At 41.9% G+C, this 21,159-nt stretch overlaps 2 protein-coding genes across 7 annotated transcripts in view; one reads left to right on the top strand and one right to left on the bottom strand.

Annotated features, from left to right (window-relative positions):
• The window catches only part of pde7a (phosphodiesterase 7A), a 33,949-nt gene extending 24,311 nt beyond the window's left edge, over window positions 1–9,638 (top strand). For all 4 annotated transcript variants that reach the window (XM_079490018.1, XM_079490015.1, XM_079490017.1 and 1 more), the window contains 8 exons: window positions 420–483; window positions 3,866–4,062; window positions 5,050–5,181; window positions 5,346–5,431; window positions 6,636–6,780; window positions 7,265–7,361; window positions 7,473–7,553; window positions 7,773–9,638. In XM_079490018.1, the coding sequence (XP_079346144.1) occupies window positions 420–483; window positions 3,866–4,062; window positions 5,050–5,181; window positions 5,346–5,431; window positions 6,636–6,780; window positions 7,265–7,361; window positions 7,473–7,553; window positions 7,773–8,044 (1,074 nt within the window). In that variant the 3' untranslated portion in view covers window positions 8,045–9,638. The remainder of the gene's footprint in view (window positions 1–419; window positions 484–3,865; window positions 4,063–5,049; window positions 5,182–5,345; window positions 5,432–6,635; window positions 6,781–7,264; window positions 7,362–7,472; window positions 7,554–7,772) is intronic.
• A 1,105-nt stretch (window positions 9,639–10,743) lies between these two features.
• On the bottom strand, window positions 10,744–20,933 carry mtfr1 (mitochondrial fission regulator 1). 3 transcript variants are annotated; one of them, XM_079490030.1, is made up of 8 exons: window positions 20,911–20,933; window positions 18,920–19,023; window positions 16,513–16,611; window positions 15,251–15,381; window positions 13,412–13,647; window positions 12,961–13,222; window positions 12,559–12,835; window positions 10,744–12,161 (listed from the first exon to the last, which is right to left on the bottom strand). In XM_079490030.1, the coding sequence occupies exons 2-8, from the start codon at window positions 18,953–18,955 to the stop codon at window positions 12,114–12,116; spliced, it is 1,089 nt and encodes a 362-aa protein (XP_079346156.1). In that variant the 5' UTR covers window positions 18,956–19,023; window positions 20,911–20,933; the 3' UTR covers window positions 10,744–12,113. The 3 variants fall into 3 exon arrangements, with proteins under 3 accessions (XP_079346156.1, XP_079346155.1, XP_079346154.1); XM_079490029.1 differs by lacking the exon at window positions 20,911–20,933 and adding an exon at window positions 20,734–20,785; XM_079490028.1 differs by lacking the exon at window positions 20,911–20,933 and adding an exon at window positions 20,675–20,781.
• Window positions 20,934–21,159: the final 226 nt, after the last annotated feature.

The raw sequence follows: 21,159 nt of genomic DNA, 5'->3' as shown, positions 1-21,159 counted from the left end.
AGTAGAACACCACAGCACGTCTCCCTCCACCTCCTCGATGAGGACTATGCTGGACAGGCCAAAGTATGTCACCACAGCACAGTACACCACACAGCACACCACACAGCACACCACAGTAGAACACCACAGCACGTCTCCCTCCACCTCCTCGATGAGGACTATGCTGGACAGGCCAAAGTATGTCACCACAGCACAGTACACCACAGTAGACCACACAGCACACCACACAGCACACCACAGTAGAACACCACAGCACGTCTCCCTTCACCTCCTTGATGAGGACTATGCTGGACAGGCCAAAGTATGTCATGATGTGTCACTCATAAATGAACGCAAGACTCATGGTTTTGTTTTAACCGTCACAAAGGGGCATACCTTTACCTATATGTGTGTGTGTTCTGATTTCCTACTCTTTGCAGTGCATGCTGGAGAGGGTTGGGTCGTGGACGTTTGACATCTTCCTCTTCGACAGGTTGACAAACGGTAGGCTGCAGCCCCAGTTGATATTCCAAAATGCCAGTTGGGATGTGTTCTACTATACTGTCTACCTCAGATTCCTGAATGGGACCTGAATTCAGGCCTGACGTCGAAATTTAAAAAAAATGTTTTCTAAATCATGACAATTTTCTGAAAGATTTGAGGCACATTTTAACGATTTTTCAAAAATAGTAGACTTACAAGTTCATAACGCGCCCACTCGGTGGCACGCTATGAGCTTGTAGATCTGCTATTTTTCAATAGCTAAAGTTTAACGTAACGCTTAAAACACCAAAAGGGGTTCCCGCCCAGAATGGGTTAAGACCTGAAGCCAATTCTACATAATAATAATAATAATAATAATAATGTCTTATGAATCCTAAACTGTTTTATGAAAGATTTATGTTTCTATATCAGTGGTGCTCAAACGTTTTCATGTCAAGTACCCGCAAAATTATTTGCATTTGGCCATCGACCCACATCTCAAAATATTGAAAGCTTTGCAAAAATGTTCACCTTTTTTCCCCCCAAAATAGCAGATCTATAAGCTCATAGTGCGGCATGAAGGGACGCGCTATTGAGCTTGTATATCTGCTCATTTTTAATCGCCAAAGTATAAAATAATGGTCAATGGCTAGATGCATTCCAGGTCTAAATGGGTTATTACAAGATGCCATAATAAGACTCATCATACTGGTACATGCTGGCTTGGTGGCTGCACATTAGTGCAACCTGTTGGACCGCACACATCTTTTGAAGCCTTTACTTTAACCCATTTTGACCTGAGATCAGATTCTAAAAATGTCTTCTACATCCTGACAGTTTTCTGAAAAAGCTATGTTTCTATGTCAGTCGTTCGGTGGCGCGCTATGAGCTTGTAAATCTGCTATTTTTCAATAGCTAAAGCATAACATAATGCTAACACCAAGAGGGGTTCCTGTCCAAAATGGGTTAATAACAAAAGGAGTGTATATAGAGGTTTACTCTTTATACTTTAGATATTTTATATTGTCCTGTTATCTGACTTGAGATTCTGACATTTGTGCTAATCTCACAAAATGTCCAAATCAATAATAATCTCTGCCAGTCCTGTCCAGGCCTATCCATTCTTATGACTATATTCTGCAACTGCAAATTGCTGTAGCTCGTAGTACCGAAAATGATTTCACTGTTTTGTTCCTTCATTTACAAAGTTTGCACTTCATGGATCTTTGGCGGTTGGGAAGTAACGCTCAAAGGGATAGTGAAGCTATGTGATTGAAGTAACGCTCAGAGGGATAGTGAAGCTATGTGATTGAAGTAACGCTCAGAGGGATAGTGAAGCTATGTGATTGAAGTAACGCTCAAAGGGATAGTGAAGCTATGTGATTGAAGTAACGCTCAAAGGGATAGTGAAGCTATGTGATTGAAGTAACGCTCAGAGGGATAGTGAAGCTATGTGATTGAAGTAACGCTCAGAGGGATAGTGAAGCTATGTGATTGCACACCAGCTGTGTTGAAGGAAGGCCTGAGGCCGATTCAACAGTGTTGTTTTCGTCGACTAAAACTAAGACGAAAAATGTTCGTCGACTACCTTTTTACACTGACGAAAACTAAATGGAAACTACATGAAAACTAAGCTATGATGACTAAAACTAAGACTAAATATACTGACAATTTCGTCAACAAATACAAACTAGACTAAAATGTTAGGAAGGGACTAGTGGACAAGAGATCCAGTATAAGTCATTTTACACTTGGTTGCATGCTGAAAATAGCCGATCTACAAGTTCACAATGCGTCGCGCTGCGGCGCATTGTGAACTTGTAGATCGGCTATTTTCAGCAAGTGTAAAATCAGTCATTACGACAGCATCAAGGCCGACTAAAGGTCGACTAAATCAACTGTAGATTTAGTCGACTAAAATCGCATGACATTTAGTCGACTAAAACTAGACTAACACTAAGGCACTCCAGGTGACTAAAATGTGAAACTATATGAAAACTATTCAAAAGACTATGACTAAAACTAAAATCAAATTTTGCTGCCAAAAACAACACTGCGATTCAACTGTCGCATGCTGGAAATGGCCAATCTACAAGCTCTACAATGCCTATCGGATGAAATGTGTTGTGAGCTTGTAGTTTTGCTTTAGTTTTCGATCTATCCTAAAGTGCTTAAACAGATGTGACCATTGTCACATGACTCACACGAGACTACTTGTGCCTAATTTGGTGGAGGAAAAGAAAAAAATGTTTCTGAAACAAATGGTGATATTTGTAGTGCCCTGTGTGTGTGTGTTTGTGTGTATAAGTGCAATCTTTTAGCTCTGCTTTGTTTAGAGGCCTCCTCAACAAGTGATTCATATTTGGTGTAGATCGGCTGCTGTGTTCATGAATTGTGGCATAAACAACCCCCTCCCGCAAGCTGTGGAATCCAATTGTAGTTTTTTTTAATTATTATTATTATTATTATTATTATTTTACGACCTACAGTTAAAGAGCTACATTGCAAAATGTGAAGCTTAATAGTGCCACCATGAGGCCAATTTGAAGAAAAAAAGTGGTGGATAGACACAGTGGTAAGAAGTAAGAACCTAAGCTCTGGCCTGGCGGAGATAAAATAAACAACATAATAAAATGTAGTATGGCCTGGGTACTACTTCTGTGGTCTACTAGTCTCATAAGACGGACTGGTTTCAAATGCCTCGCCCACACTTCCGTTTCGCCTTTGCAGTCACGTCAATTTGTCCCAATGTAAATCGAATTAGTAGTATATTTTTGTGAACGGAAATGACGGAACAGATGACAGCTTTCAGGAGGCCTAGTAGTTACAGACGTAGCATATGTAGCATTAAAAGATTGTGGAATAGTTGTTTGGCTTCTGCTGCTTCACAGTTCCAGCCTCAGAATAAGTCATAAATGAATAGTTTGTGAAAACACGGCAACAACAATTCAGGAAACAAAAGATATTTCCCTCATCTGGTGCTTAGAGTATATATGAATAGAGACGGCACCCGGAGGAAACCCTGAGGTGAAATGGACATAGTGGCCGAATTTGGTATTGCAGCGCTGGCCCAAACACATGAACGCGCTGGTCCGTTGACTATCATTGTGCATTGTGTCATCATGAACGATGACTTGTGAACACTGTTTCATACGTGAACACCGCTGTTTCATACGTGAACGCGTGCAATGATAGTCAACGGCCAGCGCGGTCATGTGTTTGGGGCAAATCCATCCCAGAATGCACTCTGTTCCTACCCGGAAGGAGGAGTGAAATCGCCTCATGCGCTTGAGCAACTTAATGCAATTGGATGGGAGGAGCTATCCGGTGCCGTCTCTATGAATATATACTCTGGTGTCGAGTGAAAGTTACTGACTGTTGGCTCCCCCCCCCCCCTGTGCAGGAAACAGCCTGATCACCCTGACCTTTCACCTGCTGAACCAGTATGGCTTGGTGGAGCTCTTCCAGCTGGACATGGTGAAGCTCTGGAGGTTCCTGGTCATGGTCCAAGAGGACTACCACAGTGACAACCCCTACCACAACGCTGTGCACGCTGCAGACGTCACACAGGCCATGTACTGCTACATGCAGGAGCCAGCGGTGAGTGCATAGGAGGGGCTCATCGTTGCATCTAAAGGCCCTTCCACACCAAACGGTCTTGTTCAGACTAGTCAAAGACTAGTCAAACTGTCAGATTGCGACAGACTGGCATTTTTGAATCAGCACAAACCAGTCGCAAAGTAGCCTGTAGCGCTGGTTTGCCGTGTTGCCAGTTCTGCTTATTATAAGCGACTTTGGGCTAGTGAGATTGAGAATATGGTGTCTAGTTCAACTTCACACTACACCAGTAGTCAGCCCAGAAACATGACAAGCAGACTAGAAGTCCACTCTGCAGTGGAGTACATTACCCCCTCATCACTACAACATGGATAGCGACGCTCCTGAGGGCGGCAACTGACCGAATATGCTTGGTTCTTCATCAACGGGTTCCGACGCTTCGGAAAGGTGGTAGGAGCTTGTTGGCAGGAGTCTCCTGCCGACAAGCTCCTGACGCTTTCAAACTGGCCGACAGCCGACCGTCTGTGCTGTCTGGAGCTGCCTTAACAGTGTTGTTATAGTAATATATGTTGTAGAGTAGACTCTACAATGTAGAGGACAGTCGGCTGGCTAATCTTTGCAAGTGACAACTTCCTAAAGCCTTTCTGGGTACTAATTTCCAAGCTGGTCACTACCATAGGTGGCTGAAGTTGAAGTTCAAAGGGATCAATTAAGAGCTCCTGCTAGCAGATGACATAATTTTGCTGGGAAAGATGACCCCTATCCACTTTCAATAGAACATAGAAAAGGCTTTAGGAGTGAAATTCATTCATGGAGTGTTGTGAAACTTTTTTCCAATCAATAGTTACATCAAATTGAACATTTGTTTTATTGAAAAGGTTACACGGTATAGCTTTAAATTCATGAATCATATTTGATCTGGTTTAAGATTAAATCTAAATATAATAAAATCTACTGTATGCAAAGATAAAGTAGATGCGAGTATACAGTGCTTGACATTCTTGTACTCTTGTCTTGTCTCACGTGCAGCTCGCCAAATCCCTGACCTCCTGTGACATTCTACTGGGCTTGATAGCGGCCGCCACTCACGACCTGGACCATCCCGGGGTTAACCAGCCTTTCCTCATCAAGACTGACCACTACCTAGCCACACTGTACAGGGTGAGAACCTGTCGTCGCACGCACTGTATCCATCACCTATACACACAAGCTGTGAAAAAGCATCTCTTTTGAAAACGAGTTTGACACATTTTGCATGAGTTAGGGATGTACACATTTGTCCATAATGCATGTAAAATACATTTATTTTATTTTTGTGCGCAAAGAATACCTCGGTTCTGGAGAACCACCACTGGAAGTCTGCTGTGGGCCTGATCAGAGAGACGGGGCTATTTGCGCACTTACCTGACAGGTCAGTCTGACATTGAAGTGTGAAGACAAGCATCTAAAATTCCATTTGATACAGTGAATGTGTTTTTTTTTTGTTTTTTTTTCACGCTCTCACTTCTCAATCTTAGCAATTTTTATTTTTTATTTTATCCGAACTAATGTACGTTGAATACTGACTTTTTAACAAATGTGTATTTGTAATTGTATGTCTACTGTAATGTTTATTCTTATGTGGACCCCAGGAAGACTAGCTGGTTGCTATGGCACCAGCTAATGGGGATCCTTAATACAAATCAAATCAAATCAAGACCATTTGGTTCTCTGCTGTCACCAAGTGCTGCTAATTTCGTCCACCTAAAGAAATGTCAGACATGATTCCAGTAAATGGCAGCCGATGCCACGGACATCTCTGGCCTGGCACAACCTGATCACTATAATCTGATTGATCTGGCCTAGCACAACCTGATCACTATAATCTTTTTCCAGTCAATAGTTACATCAATCTGATTGATCTGGCCTAGCACAACCTGATCATTGTGATCTGATTGATCTGGCCTAGCACAACCTGATCACTGTAATCTTTTTCCAGTCAATAGTTACATCAATCTGATTGATCTGGCCTAGCACAACCTGATCATTGTGATCTGATTGATCTGGCCTAGCACAACCTGATCATTGTAATCTGATTGATCTGGCCTAGCACAACCTGATCATTGTAATCTGATTGATCTGGCCTAGCACAACCTGATCATTGTAATCTGACATCTCTGGCCTAGCACAACCTGATCATTGTAATCTGACATCTCTGGCCTAGCACAACCTGATCATTGTAATCTGATTGATCTGGCCTAGCACAACCTGATCATTGTAATCTGATTGATCTGGCCTAGCACAACCTGATCATTGTAATCTGATTGATCTGGCCTAGCACAACCTGATCATTGTAATCTGATTGATCATCTCTGGCCTAGCACAACCTGGTCATTGTAATCTGATTGATCATCTCTGGCCTAGCACAACCTGATCATTGTAATCTGATTGATCATCTCTGGCCTAGCACAACCTGATCATTGTAATCTGATTGATCATCTCTGGCCTAGCACAACCTGATCATTGTAATCTGATTGATCTGGCCTAGCACAACCTGATCATTGTAATCTGATTGATCTGGCCTAGCACAACCTGATCATTGTAATCTGATTGATCTTGTTGTCTTGACTTGTCAGCCTGAACATGGAGACGCAGCTGGGCTCCTTGATCTTGGCCACGGACATCAGCAGACAGAACGACTACCTGTCCAACTTCCGCACTCACCTGGACAAGGAAGACCTGTGCTTGAGCAACGCCAGTCACCGCCACTTCATCCTTCAGGTCAGACTAGTTGCCTCTTAAGACCCATTTAGACCTAAGATCGATTCTACAAATGTCTTCTAAAACATGATGAAAAACCTATGTTTCTATGTCAGTGGTGCTCAAACTATTTCATTTCAAGGACCCCCAATATCATATGTAATTGGCTGCCAACCCCCATCTGAAAATATGTTGTTCCAGGGACCTTCCAGAAGCAAAGATTTGAGTTAAAATGTTCACTCTGTAACAATATATTCAAAGATTTGTGGCATATTTTCACGATTTTTCAAAAATAGCAGATCTGCAAGCTCATAGCACGGCACTGCCGCGCTATGAGCTTGTAGATCTGCTATTTTTCAATAGCTAACGTATAACATCATGCTTTAAAACACCAAAAGGGGTTCCCGCCCAAAATGGGTTAATACCAGCATTTATTACATCACTGTATCTCATGTAAACCGTGATGTGTTTTGATATTCACCATTTGGTCTCAAACACCATACAGATGGCGCTGAAGTGTGCAGACATCTGTAACCCGTGCAGACCCTGGGAACTTAGCAAGCAGTGGAGCGAGAAAGTGACAGAGGAGTTCTTCCATCAAGGTACCTCCCTTTTTATGCCGTCTTCTCTTTCATGTTGTATGTTCGTTAAGTTCCTTATGTTTTTATTTTTTTATAACCGATTTTAATATTTTTTGAATAATTATTTTATAGGAGACATTGAGAAGAAGCACAGACTTGAAGTCAGCCCACTTTGTGACAGAGCGACAAACACAGTTGGCAAAATTCAAATAGGCAAGTAGCTTTCATATAACCTGACTCCGCCAGATGGGGCAGCAGAGAGTACACTGGGTTCCCCCCTCGAGCAGGAGGGGGGGGAACCCAGTGTACTCTCTGCTGCCCCATCTGGCGGAGTCGGGTAGCTTTCATATTCCTCAAACCTTAATTTCAAGCGTCCGTTGACCCCAACGTGCATCATCTTCACACCTAATGCTGTCTCGTTCATCCGTATAGGTTTCATGACATACGTGGTGGAGCCGCTGTTTTCAGAGTGGGCCCGTTTCTCTGACACACGCTTGTCCCAGACCATGCTGGGCCACCTGGGGCTGAACAAGGCCAGCTGGGACAGCCTGCAGCAGGAACAAATGTCCAGGTCAGAGGAGGCGGGACCCAGCAGCGCAGCCGCCGACGCCGATGTCGAACCCGGCACCCCATCGGACGGCGCCGCAGCTGCCGGGGCAGGAACCGACTCCAAAGAAATACCTCAGGGAAGCACACAGTCCTGACAGGGCCCGATAGGGCCAGTACACTGGTGGGCTGGGTGGTGGGCATCTAGGGATATGGGGTATGACTCCTATCCCCTCCCCAATTTGCTGCTCCACCTCATCCTAAGACCTGAATAATTTGTTGTTGCTTTTGCCTCCCATCTTGACAAACCACTGATTTTATTTAATTTATTTAATTTTAAATTCGTTTTTTTTTTTTTTGCATAGAGCAATACATAGATACCTCATTTGGCTACTGCTGTAAGTAATTGTCTTTTATTTGCTTTATTTTATTTATTTGTCCACTGTAGTTTTGGCATTAATGATCGAACACCACTATTTTCCCACTTTTCATTTTCTTTGGTTAGCTAACGTAAGGGAATAACAGTATCTGAACAACTGAAGAATACACTTTCTTTTAAGTGCCAATTGCAAAGATTTGAATGAGACTACTTGAGTATTCTGACGCGATACATCAATTCATGCGGTGTTGCATTTGTAATGAAGATTTTTTTTTCCTCATGTGAAAAATGAAAATGTGACAAGCCCAGTCCTTTTGCTGCCTCTATGAAGACTGTTTACGCATCTCCTTGTTCATATATGTCATTTCTGTCCCTGAACTGAATTTGATTAGCTCCACGGTCTGCCTTCTAAGCACAGATGTGAAGAATTAATTGTATGAACCGTCAAACCCACTGTTTAAGCCATGAGCAGAACCTTAGTCAACCACACCAGATATGCCATAGAAACATCGCCTTTGCTACTAGTATGTATTCAGCTCCTTGCACTCCTGAACCATGTGTTGGGCATGCAGCTCCTGTTCCACGGCATCTCCGAGGTATTGATGAACTCCTATCCTTTCCGAGGGGGACATTGAGAGTCTGTCAGTGACTGACCACAACATGGAGGCACCTGTGCCTCTCACTGATCTGTTCTGTTGCACCTTGTGCGTGCAGCTCATCCCGGAACTCCACTCGCTCAGGGTTTTGCCAGTCTCTTAACAAGAGGGAGAGGGTGGATTGTGGGGGGATGCAGGGTTGCTTTTCCTGGCTCTGCACACTTCTACCGAAGGAGACCCTCTCTCTCTCTCCCCCCAGAATGTCTTATCATAGCCACATGCAACCTGGAGGACTGCTCTGATGATGCCTTTATAACTATGCACAAACTATGCTAAGTGACCAAACCAACTCATACTCCCATCAAGTGCATGGTGTGCTTGTCCTTTTGAATGCACTGTCCAATCCCTTTGCCTTTTTGGTTGTGAGGAGCCGCCACTCAAACTGTCGTTTTTGTATGGAAACAAAATGGTCGAGTGACTTTGAACATTCCATTTCCTCGTTTGGTTTATCTACTTTTGATTCTGTATAGTAGGCACAAATTGTTTTGTTTAAACATTTTGAACGATAAGGTGCTTTTCTTACTTTAGCTCATTTGTATTTTGCTGTAAGTGCTGTAAGACTGTTGATAAAACTGTTTACAATTTGTCACGACAGCCATTTTTGGGAAGACTTAAGTGTCGAGCCAGATTTTGTAAAGGCTTTGCCGTATTGATCTTTTTGATACATGCCTGTTGCAGTTACGATTTGATTAATAAAACCAGTTGTTGACAAATGCATTTCTTGGGACTTGTAAACCGTGACAACTACTTATGACTTGATACTATGGTTTGACATGGATGGGCTAATCATGTAAGTCCAAAAACAAAACTTATCTCAAGAGTTTTATTGCAATGGACAATTACTGACTTCCAGTTAGGTACCTTTTGCGATAAGAAAATGCCAGTATTAAACATCGTACATTTGAGATTCAATTTGACTTAATTCATTTGACCCATACATAAATGGTGCAGTAAGTGATATTTGTTAAATTGAGTGTTCTACAGCTCTATATTCTGATAGTTTAAGGGGCACATCTCCAGTGCTTTAGAAAACAGCATTTTTCAGCTTCAATAGTGTTGTCTGCTCAGAAAAGGAGTCGCCCAAGAAACACCAAGACCATGAAGATGACCTGGAACCAACTGGATCTCAAGTCAGATTGCTTGTTGACGGCCTATGCCCCAGAAGGGGTAGGTGGTGTAAGTTGTCTGCTCATCACTTCCAATTTCACGTTTATCATGTATGATTTTAACCCAATCAGAGTCCTGATTGGGTGAAATTGGTATGCCGATTTGAAAATGTATGTTTAAAGAGCTGGAGAGACTGGGAGACCCCTGATACTGAACTAGAATATAGCTTTAACCTTTATTTTACTTTTAACCAAAGAATCACTTACAACACCTTAGCATACTTGGCAGAAGATGTTTCTCGATACACAGATCTAGAACAGCTGGCTAGTGTAATAAGTTACTGACATTCAGTCCTTTCCCAACTAACAACTTGAAAATGGCAAGTACACTGGTATATAGAAATAAGTGCAATCATGATCGATTCGCACCTAATGACCATACAGATCAGTGTCACTTTGGAAAATAACACTTCCTCACAGGTTATCCTCATGATCCAGAAGTCATGGGAACATTAGAAGAGCGGTTCCTAAACAAGTTATTCTCCTCCGTATGCCGACATCAACAAAATGATTGCTGGCATGAAGTGTCAGTTACAGTAGCCAAAAGCATGTTAAGGCATTTGTTCACAGAAAAATGTAACTGAATAAAATTCTGTGCTTTGAAACAATGGAATGCAGTGTGTTATACACACACACACACACACACACACACAAGCTTTAGTGTCAAAAACATTTTAATCATTTTAATCTAATGTCTACAAATGAACACTGATATTGGCCGCCAAAAGCAGAAAACCACCACCAACAACTACACAACAACTTTGCATGGCTGTGATGTAACAGTTGTTTGAGAGGTTCTCCTCTACACACAGTCTCATAGGAATGAGAATTAGGTTGGCATTTAGCAGTGAGAGGCAGACTTCACAAAGCATCAATGGAATGTCTTTGGCTTTAAAGCACAGGACAAACTTAACGGCATGAATGGTGCCAACTAAAATTTGGTTGTAGACATTAACATTTACACAAAAATTGTCCAAGAGGCAACAAATACAATCTACAGGTTCTGTTGCACCAGTTATATATCCTTATATCACTTAAATTTACTTGGTTTTCCAGAGGTACTTGCCATTCAAGCCAATAGAAATCTAAAAGCTAAAGGAGACAGCCTTAAAATCTAGCAAAATGCCACAAATACTTTGATGGGACTAATAATTGGTTAAATCTAAAGACATAAGCAACATTAAATAAAAACGAAATCATTTATAACACCAAAAAGTTAAATACATTGTCCCGAATCATAAATTAGAATGACTATAAGGCAATGGCATAATTCGCCACAGTTTCAACACAAATACCACCAGGAAAATGCCCCCTTTCTTCTGCAATCAATGAGGCAAAAGCTTGACTGGCAACCGCAAAAAGCTTTGAACCCTCCTGAAGGTGTGGTCAACTCCAACAACACACATACTGTAACCAATCACTGAACAATGATCTGTAGTGTTACATAAAACGGCTACAATTGAAATACTTGCACCTCCAATTGCATTTTAAGACTAGGAATTCAAACTCCTGGGAAGAAAAACAAAAACAAAACATTTAGTTAAAAACAAACAAAACTTGAAACATGGATATTATAACTTAATAAAAGTGCAAAAATTGCAGATGTTCAAGAAGACCGTCAAAAGGCAACACTGAGCACTGCAGTGACCAGGCCCTGGGTCCACAGGAGAGCAGCCTGACATCTGGTTTTATAGGCAGAATGACTTGTCCTTCCAAAGACAAAGCCTGATTATGACTGAAAGGAGTAGTTCGCCCAAAAATGTACTAATTTTCTATCAATTACACACCCTAAGAAGCCTTGAATTCGACGACTCACATTCCTACGTCAATCATTTGAAATTGATTGGTTGATTTTAAATGATTGGCTTAGGAATGTGACAAATCTCCATAATTTCAAGTCTTCATGGGGTGTATAATTGCTAGAAAAGAAGTAACTTTTCGGGTGAACTACTCCTTTAAGTTCCAACTTGTGTACATGGTGAATTTTGGACATCCCATCCAGAACTCCTCATCGATGAACAGTTGATCATAAGAACTTCTTTTTTCCAGTGGATTTCAACATGTGCTGCCCAAACTGTAAAAGTAAAAATGAGGTAGATTAGTTTGTACACCTTATTTGTATCACTAAACTAAAAAAAGCACAAGATAACAGGGTTCTCTCCCTGATTTATAATTACTAGCCCTTACCCGTTGTGAGATATTGTCCCCCCCCCCCCTTGTGGCCACAGGGGGTACTGTGCCCTGGGTGCGTGTTCGCATTTTTTATTCACTAATAAATTCATTATTAATTTATAATTTGTTATATTGGAAAAAGGGCTTCGTTAAGACCTCCATATTATTATGGTCAATGCCTGTGCGAAACGGCGGTGTTTCTGACAGACACACACACATTCAGACAGACATTCAGACAGACATTGACTGAATTATAGTATGATGATATGCTACAGACTACAGAGGATACCAACTCTTACCAGAGGAGTCTCCGGTCGAGGTGTCACCTCTGGAATGTGTCGCTTGAGGCTACAGAGCATACCAACTCTTGCTAGAGGGGTCTCCTCCGGTCGAGGTTTTTCCTCTGGAACGGGGAGAACGGGGAGCTTGAACTCCTTGAAGTCGTCATTAATGTCGTCCTCTTCACTGTTGTGACGATATCGATGCGCAAACTTGCGTTTTAGGGCCTCTGCGATGAGAGTTGCAGGATCAACAGGCTCACTGTGCTTGAGTTTGGAGTTAACCTCTGGTGGACGACTACAACAACAACACATAAATAAAAAGAGTGGATATGGTGTAACATGGCGTGTCAATCAGAACAGCTGTTTCAAGACAGACTTGATATATATATATGTTTTTAAGTCTTGTCTAGAATGAATCACCTTCTGACTGATCGCAGCTTCACTTTACTCATGTCTTTCAGCACATCAAGCATGCTGGGGGCTGCTTTGGCCTCAGATTCCAAAATGGTCTGTCCATCCTTCATCCCTCTGCGTTGTTTGATCAGGTCAATGGCTGAGAAGGTCCTCTGGAGGCCAGGTGGGGGCGGCAGAGGAGGGGGCGGCGGAGGAGGAGGAGGAGGAGGAGGGGGTGGTGGTGGTGGGACAGCACAGGGTGGAGGAGGTTGGGTGCTTTGGGCAGGATCTGAGGTGAACAACACAACACAGAGCATGAGGCATTCTATGAAATCCATGTGAGCTTCTGTTGCCATCTAGAGGTATGTACATGACATTACAGTTGCACCAAATCACTGAACACAATCAACACATGCGATCGCATACATGATGCATACACTTGTTTTTTGACTTTTCATAGCTATTATTTGCCTCTAACCTGGTTGTGTGGTCTTTTCCTGGGCCAGTACAATCTGTGCTATTTGGACTCTGAGCTTTGCCAGTTCCGTTTCCAACGCGCTGATCTTCTGAAAGGCCTCATCGTTGGCCACGGTCTGCCCCTGAGGATTTGGCGCTGCATCGTATAAGCTCGGTAACGACCGCCGTCGACTTAAGGATTGTCTTTGAGGCTGATTCTGGTGGGCTCGGAACACAAGTCCTGGTGCTGCTCCTGGTCTGTTTCAAGATAAATAAATAAAAACGTTATTGTTAATCACATGGTGATAATTTCAGTCAGTCAGTTGGTTTGCATATCAAAACAATGGTTTGCATCATGGCTATGAGCTGAGCGACGTCTTTTAATTTTTATCTCACTTTACAGCCATTATAGTTAATCATTCTATATACAGTACAGTAGCCTCCATTTTATTCTCATCTGTTAATGGTTGATTAACCATTAACAAGCTTTGGTTAACGGTTATGTAGTCACCTGTAGTTTTTTTGTTTTGTTTATTTAGGATCCCCATTAGCTGTTACACCTGGCAACAGCTATTCTTCCTGGGGTCCTCACAGAATAATATACATACAAACAAATTTGAAATAAAAACAACATTACAGATATCACAAAAGAAAAAAAAAGAAATACATTACAGCATAACAAATGCGGTTAGTGCATTCACTTTAGATTACATTAACTGCCGTTTACCCTTAACCCATTTAGGCCCGACATCGAAATTTAAAAAAAAACGTTCGCTCTGAAAGAATATATATATATTCAAAGATTTGTGCCTCATTTTTACGATTTTTCAAAAATAGACCTACAAGCTCATATGAGCTTGTAGATCTGCTATTTTTCAATAGCTAAAGTATAACACCAGCTCAGTGGCCTTGTGGTTAGAGTGTCCGCCCTGAGACTGGGAGGTCGGGGTTCAATCCCCAGCCAGGTCATACCAAATACTCTAAAAATGGGACCCAGTGCCTCCCTGCTTGACACTCAGCATCAAGGGTTGGATTGGGGGTAAGTCCCTGCGACATACTAGCGTCATGTCCAGGGGGTGTACTTGTACATCAAGCTGCCTCACGCTACAGAAACAGGAGATAGGCTCCTGTCCTATGGGCCTCATGGCTCGGCAAGGCTACTTAAAGTATAACATAATGCTTAGTTAAAACACCAAAAGGGGTTCCCGCCCCAAAATGGGTTAATTTCTGAGATGCATACTGGTAGAGAGTTCCAGAAACTCATTGCCCTGTACATGACTGTATTCTTCATTGCATCAGTTCTTGGCTTAGGCACTGTAAATCGACCCATTGCAACATGTCTGTCTGGTATTATGTCTGTGACTATCACTGGTATAATGAATATTTTGATATAAGCATTTTGGTTTTTTATTTGATTCTTATTTATTTTTATTCTACCAACCAACTATAACAAATTTACACTACATTTTAAATTGGAACATGGAATATGTTCCAGGAGCCACAGAGATCTGCTTGGGGCTGGTTTTGGCCCACGGGCCGACAGTTAAATATCACCAGCTGTTATCATCTAACAAAACAGGTTTATGGTTTCATCCCCTAAGTAGGATACCCAAAACAGTGAGAGAAAGCAGTGTGGGATCAGACAAGAGGGTGGATGTTCAACACGTATAAAATAAAACAAATGTCTGTGCAAACTGGCATTGCAGACTACACGCAATATAGCAAATAGTCTAACTCGTGCACTGCAGACCCCAGGTTAGGGACCCCTGCCTTAGTGGATAGAATTTAAAGAATGTTTGCCCTTAAGGCCCTGATTGCATTTTACTGTCCAGCCTATAATTTTCTTTGATTGACCTCTCACCTGGGTCTCCCAAAGTAGTCTTCATCCTCGTCCTCATCCCTGTCGATCCAGCCGACATCAGCCAGACCATTGGTCACCAGACCATTCTGCACCCTATTCAGGACCGTGGCTTCCTCATTGTAAGGATGCAGCTGCAAAGAGTGAGACCAATCGTATTCAAAAATAATTTCCTCAAACAGAGTACAACAACACAGCATCTTGCTTACAACCAGATGCCTCAAGACTTCAACCACCAGATCCAGAAACAGTTTCTTCCCCTCAGTTATTGTCCTCTTGAACTCTCTGACCAAGAGATAGAGTCGCCCGCCCCCCCCCCCGGCTCAAAATATGAACTCTTCACTGTCTGTACATAAACTGTTTATTTCTTACTGCTTTTTATTATTATTGGTACACTACTAACACATTATGATTACTTTTTTACTGCATTGGAGTGATGCCAACAGATCAATTTCGTTGTACATGTGTGTAAACTGTGTTCAATGACAAAATAAAATCCATCCATCAATCCATCCATCTCCACAGTTTTTAGGCTTAAAAAGGTCAAAGGAACTAATAAACAGGAAGGGAAAGAAGAGGAAACAAAGTAATAAAGGATTTTAAAAGGGACACTCAGTGGTGTTGATGAAAGGCTCTGGAGCACATAACTCAGCAGGCCTTTAGTCAGCACAAGGTTGTTTTTGTAGGTTGCCAAGTGAACTGACCTAAAGCAGCCATACTGCATTCCTCTCAGCTAGGGACTAGGGAGGGTAGCTGGAGATAGAGGAAAAGAGAAAGGAGAAGAAAAGAGAAAATAGTGTTTATAAAAAGGAAAAGGGAAAGAGAATCCAAAAAAAAAAATACCATAAAGCCAATTTGTTCCTACAGGTGAAACACAACAAAAAGGTGTTTTAATGATGTGAAAAGGATGACACTATGAACTCTTATTGATGTTTTGAGTCAAAGTAGACACTCGCCATGGGGATATAAGTAGTGTGGGTGAGTGAGTCATACTCAGTGTATCAACAGTAAAGAGAGAGACAGAAAGAAAATGGAATGTCAAAGACCCATGGACTGAGCAGAAAAGCTCATGAACACTACAATGGATTTACACACAGAACGATTATGGTGAAGAAAACTGCAGGGAAAATAAATGTATAGAAAACATAAGTAGGTTGAAAGAAACGCACACTGCCGTCCTACACATGAGGCTGTCCGGTGATACAATTGCACTGCAAAGATACTATTTAAACCCGGTTTTCATAGTAGTGGAAATATTGCCTCACCTGAAAATGAACCCGAGGGCACGGTTTTAAAGGGAGATTAGTCGCTATTCTCCTCACAATACTCCTTGAAGACCCATACGGCTTTGCTGATCCAAAAGCCTACAAAACAAAAATCATGTTTAGTAAACCTTACCTACATCAGCCACTGGGACAATATGAAAATGTAAAGACAATATGAGGTAGGTGATGTTCAGGCAGCCCATGACAGTTAGTAAATGAACCAAGGGAGAGACATTAAAGGTGGTTGCACACCGGCCGCGTTTTTCGGAAAACCGATGGAGAAATGCAGCTAAAAATCCGAATTCGCATCCGATTCGCGCCCGGTGTGGAGACCTTTACTGTCTGTAACTACTGTATAGTTAGTATATCATAACTGAACCAGAGCCTTAGATATAGACAGAGTTATGCAAACTGCGTTCACTTCATGGGGCCAGTCCAATGGCGGCTCTCCTACTGTACATAGACTTCTATTGAGAATGGGGAGAATGGGGACAACCAGCTGGGACAAGTCCTGGACTGGAAGTAGGCAAAAATGCATTGGACTCAGGCAACAGCCCAGCTTTAAATTTGAGAGGACCTGTAATGTCATGACATACTTTCTATTTGTATTTTTGACCTATACACCTGACCTATACACAGGTTTAATGTTTGTCTTTAGTTCAATGTTTGTTTTGTAAACACATTGACAATGAAGGGAAAAATAATGTCATAATGTGTCATTTACATCATATTGTCTCTTTATTGTTAACGTTTAATGTTTGTGTTTGCATCGTTTGTTTTACATCACCTAATCAACATGAGTTAGACTTTAATATATTAGCGCCCCTCACTTCACACAGGTGTGATTTTTTTCTATTAATTTGGTCCACAGAATGAGGTCTGCTTTGCCGGAAATATCGCGAAAAAAAGTTATGGCCATTTTTGTATACCCCACCATAGACAACCAATATAGGCAAAATGTCATTATGCTTTAAGTAGCATGTGACATGTCAAACTAGGGGGGGTTAATGATTCTGAATCTATTCCAAGCATTAGTTTTGTACGAAAAACACTCCTTGGCCTAAATTCGGCCATATCCACTTGCCCAAATGTGTTGACGGCTCACGGCTATGGCCGTTATAATATTTAGGACGACCATTGAGCCGATTCTACTCTATGGCTCCGAGACATGGACACTTTCAAAGAAATTAGAGAAACGGTTGGATGGCACTTACACCCGTCTTCTAATGAGAGCGCAAAATCTGTCTTGGCAGAGCCACCCATCGACTAATCTAATATACGGCAACCTTCCCCGTGTTTCTTCACTAGTCCGATCCAGAAGAACACAGTTTGCCGGCCACTGCTACAGAGCTGACAATGAGGTTATATCTTCCCTTCTTCTCTGGAGTCCTGCCTCAAAGCAGACCAGAGGTAGAAAACTGTTGTTCCCTGATGTCATCGCTAGGGACACATGTATCAGTAAGCATGAACTGGGGATGGGAATGAAGGACCGGAAAGTCTGGCGTGGCATTGTGAAATCTATGATCACAACCGCGGTCGAATGATTATGATATTGGTTGTCTATGGTATCATACTGTCGTATACAAAAATGGTCATAACTTTTTTTCGCGATGTTTCCGGCAGAGCAGTCCTCTCATTCTGTGGACGTTAATGACCAAATTAATAGAAAAAACACAAATAAGAAGTACGTCATGACATCACAGGTTAATCCTTAACCGTTGAGCTTTTGGGCCTGTGGCTCCCTAGCCTCGGTCCCCCAGGCTTACTTATCTGCGAAAAGAAAAGCCTGGTCACAACGTAAGGAAGAGAAGCTATCGGCGGATGTATCCTCCGGAACATCCGTCAGATGTATTTCCCCCGGATACCATATTTTCCTGACCAATCACAACACTTGTTTCATTCGCGGAGAATGTAAACTGATTTGTAAAGCATCAACGTAATTTCCTTGGGCGATACTTCCGCTAAAATCCCGCCCCAAAAAAATGATAGTCTTTACAGCGTAGGTCTTGCCCAGGGTGGTGGCTCCCCGGCCCGGCTATTCCAAATCCAGCTTGTCTCAGTTCTGGCTTCATGAACAGTGCTCGAGCACTCGGTTTCCGCCCCCCTCAATATCTTAACTAGATGGTGTAACTAGATGGCGTAATTAGATGGCTCTGAACTGAACCACATGAATGAACAGTTACCACATTCTAACTTGTGCAAGAAATAGACTATATGAATGAATTGACATCACACGAAGAAGTGAGACAGTTAGCTGTGAAACGTTATTGCCATATTTCCATTCATGCGAGACAAATTCAATGATATGTGTGTGAAAAATGACAAATCAAGTTCTTGAAACGTATGCTTATAATTATGGTATGATAATTATTTATAATGAGGCCAAACAGAGGGGAGTGTCACATACCAGGTCCATTTCGATCCGTGCATGTTCTTTACTCATCTCTATGTGTGTTCTTCACAGGGACAAATGCATAGAAGTCCCACGACGAAGAGCATCTTCACATAAAGCTAGTGTGGGGAAACATGAACAGGTAATGACATGAGTTAAACACTGACTGCTACACAACTCCACTTGACCTGCTCTGAGTCTTTAAGATGCTAACAGTACCTAGTGCCAGACTCGGTAAACTAGTACAGTCGTTCCCAAAGTGGGGTCTGGGGACCCCCAGGGGTACTTGAGGGAGTTCCAGGGGGGACCCAGCTAAATGATAATGTGGAACCTATTGGACCCTTATGGGTCTGTAACTCAGAGAGTGTACAAATGTACATTTGTACGCTCTCAGAGTTAAATTAGCATTGATTTTACAATATAAATTGGATTCCCAGAGATAGAAATGTCATTAAATGGGGGTCCGTAGACTAATGCATGTCAATCTGGGGGGGTCCTTGAAATTCAACGGGTTGAGAATCACTGCTAGAGCCGTAAAAATCTTCTCTTATGGGGGCGTCCCTGGCATGTCTTTTCAAATGGGGGTCCGCGGGATAATTAGTGTCAATTTGGGGGTCCTTGACATGAAAAAGTTTGGGAACCACTGAACTAGTATACCTACTAGTGTAAAAAGATGAGGTCCACACACAGCTCTGCTCCACAATGTTTAGTTTATTGTAGAAACACTGACATTTTACTGGTTGACGACATAGCAGAGCTGTGTGCGGAATTCTCATCGTTTTACACTGCAATTACTATCTACTGTCCAGCACCAGCAAAGGACTGGATGTGCCTGTTTTGAACTAGTAAACTACCTAGTGTCAGTAAACAAACCAACTTTCTGTGGTCAACTAAAACATAAAACACACTATTTATATGTTTTATGCTAGGTTCTATAGTATAAAGAAAATCGAATCAAAATTTATTTTCAGCAGCTGCTGGAACATTCAATTCAAATGTCCCAACCTTGGACTAGGTCTGGGACAACAGTGGAGAACCAAATCTGGATAAGCATGTTGAAACATTATGATAACAGCTATTGCACTTTAACAATGAGCTCTCTACACAATACATACTTTGTTTAAGCCTTTGCTTGAAGGCTGTTTATGTTTCGTAATTGATTACCGGTATATTACAATAGGTGTATATCTTTAATGAAAGCATGATGTTTGTTATGTCAGTAGCATTGGCTTGGATCAAGACCAGATGTAACATGATACGAAAGTCAAAGTCAGACTCAATAAAACAATCTATGATAGTCTTGGATTTTGATCCAAGAAGACTATTATTATGTCAGTTGCCTTTAAATGTGTATATTTGCATTTGATTCTCAATCAATAATGATAAATTATCATTGATATTATGAAAAGTAAGTATGGGAACAAAACTCAAACAAAAACTAAAGCAAACCGAGAAACAGAAGTCATACAAGTTCAACCGAAAGAACAGATCACTTTACACATGGCCATGGTTGGGCACGAATTTAGCCTTAAGTTGTGTCAAACTCAAATTGACTGATAAAAGCTAGCTTTGTTTTGTGCAGTAAACTGACGCTAACTGACATTAGCGTACCGCTACCAGAGAACGCTAGCAACTTTAGCATAGCCACAAAACGAATGTAAACTATCGGAACATAACTAAGCACACTTGGGAACAGTTACGCAGACAAACGAACGGCATCTCACTCTTTGTTAAGTACTGATTAAATAGCTAAAATGAATATAAACTTGCCTGTGCAGGGCGGGTAACGGGTTTAAAGTTTAAAAAGTTTAAGTTGCTGTTTTTTCCACCTTGTCAAAGCGCTCCGTGTCATCTAACCGCTGCTGGGAAATGAGGTGGGAGAGAAATAGAATGTCTGGAACATTTCTTAACCTGGCGACACATGATCCCGAATTAACGAGCATGATCCGGTCTACAGCCCGCCCACTGCATGCAGCAACTTGCACGGACACAATACATGTACGCACCGTTTCCGTATCCGCTCTAGACCCCAGACCGGAACAGCAACCTGAGAAGTAAATCGATCCAAGTTCGGAAACGTCCAGGGAAGAACGATAGAGAGCGCCCTTGGCCAATCAAATTTGAGCTTTAAACCCACTCAAGTGTAGGCAAGGGTTTAAATTGAGTTTAGACATTGTTTTATCAACTGTTAAGTGATGACTGGATACAGTAGGCGGTCTCTATACCGGATCAGAGAGCCTTCATCAGTAAAACAA

This window comes from Electrona antarctica (genome assembly GCF_951216825.1).
Source record: "Electrona antarctica genome assembly, chromosome: 20".
Classification (NCBI taxonomy): domain Eukaryota; kingdom Metazoa; phylum Chordata; class Actinopteri; order Myctophiformes; family Myctophidae; genus Electrona; species Electrona antarctica.
The sequence above is the reverse complement of the archived record's forward strand: the minus strand, read 5'-3'. Positions and strand labels throughout refer to the sequence as shown.

What these genes read in the sequence shown, in the direction of transcription:
- mtfr1 (XM_079490030.1), bottom strand. Translation starts at nt 18,955, where the DNA reads ATGAGTAAAGAACATGCACGGATCGAAATGGACCTG. An exon ending in CACGGATCGAAATGGACCTG is followed by an intron (nt 16,612 to 18,919) that starts GTATGTGACACT and finishes TTTGTTTTGTAG; the next exon opens with GCTTTTGGATCAGCAAAGCC. An exon ending in GCCCTCGGGTTCATTTTCAG is followed by an intron (nt 15,382 to 16,512) that starts GTGAGGCAATAT and finishes CACTCTTTGCAG; the next exon opens with CTGCATCCTTACAATGAGGA.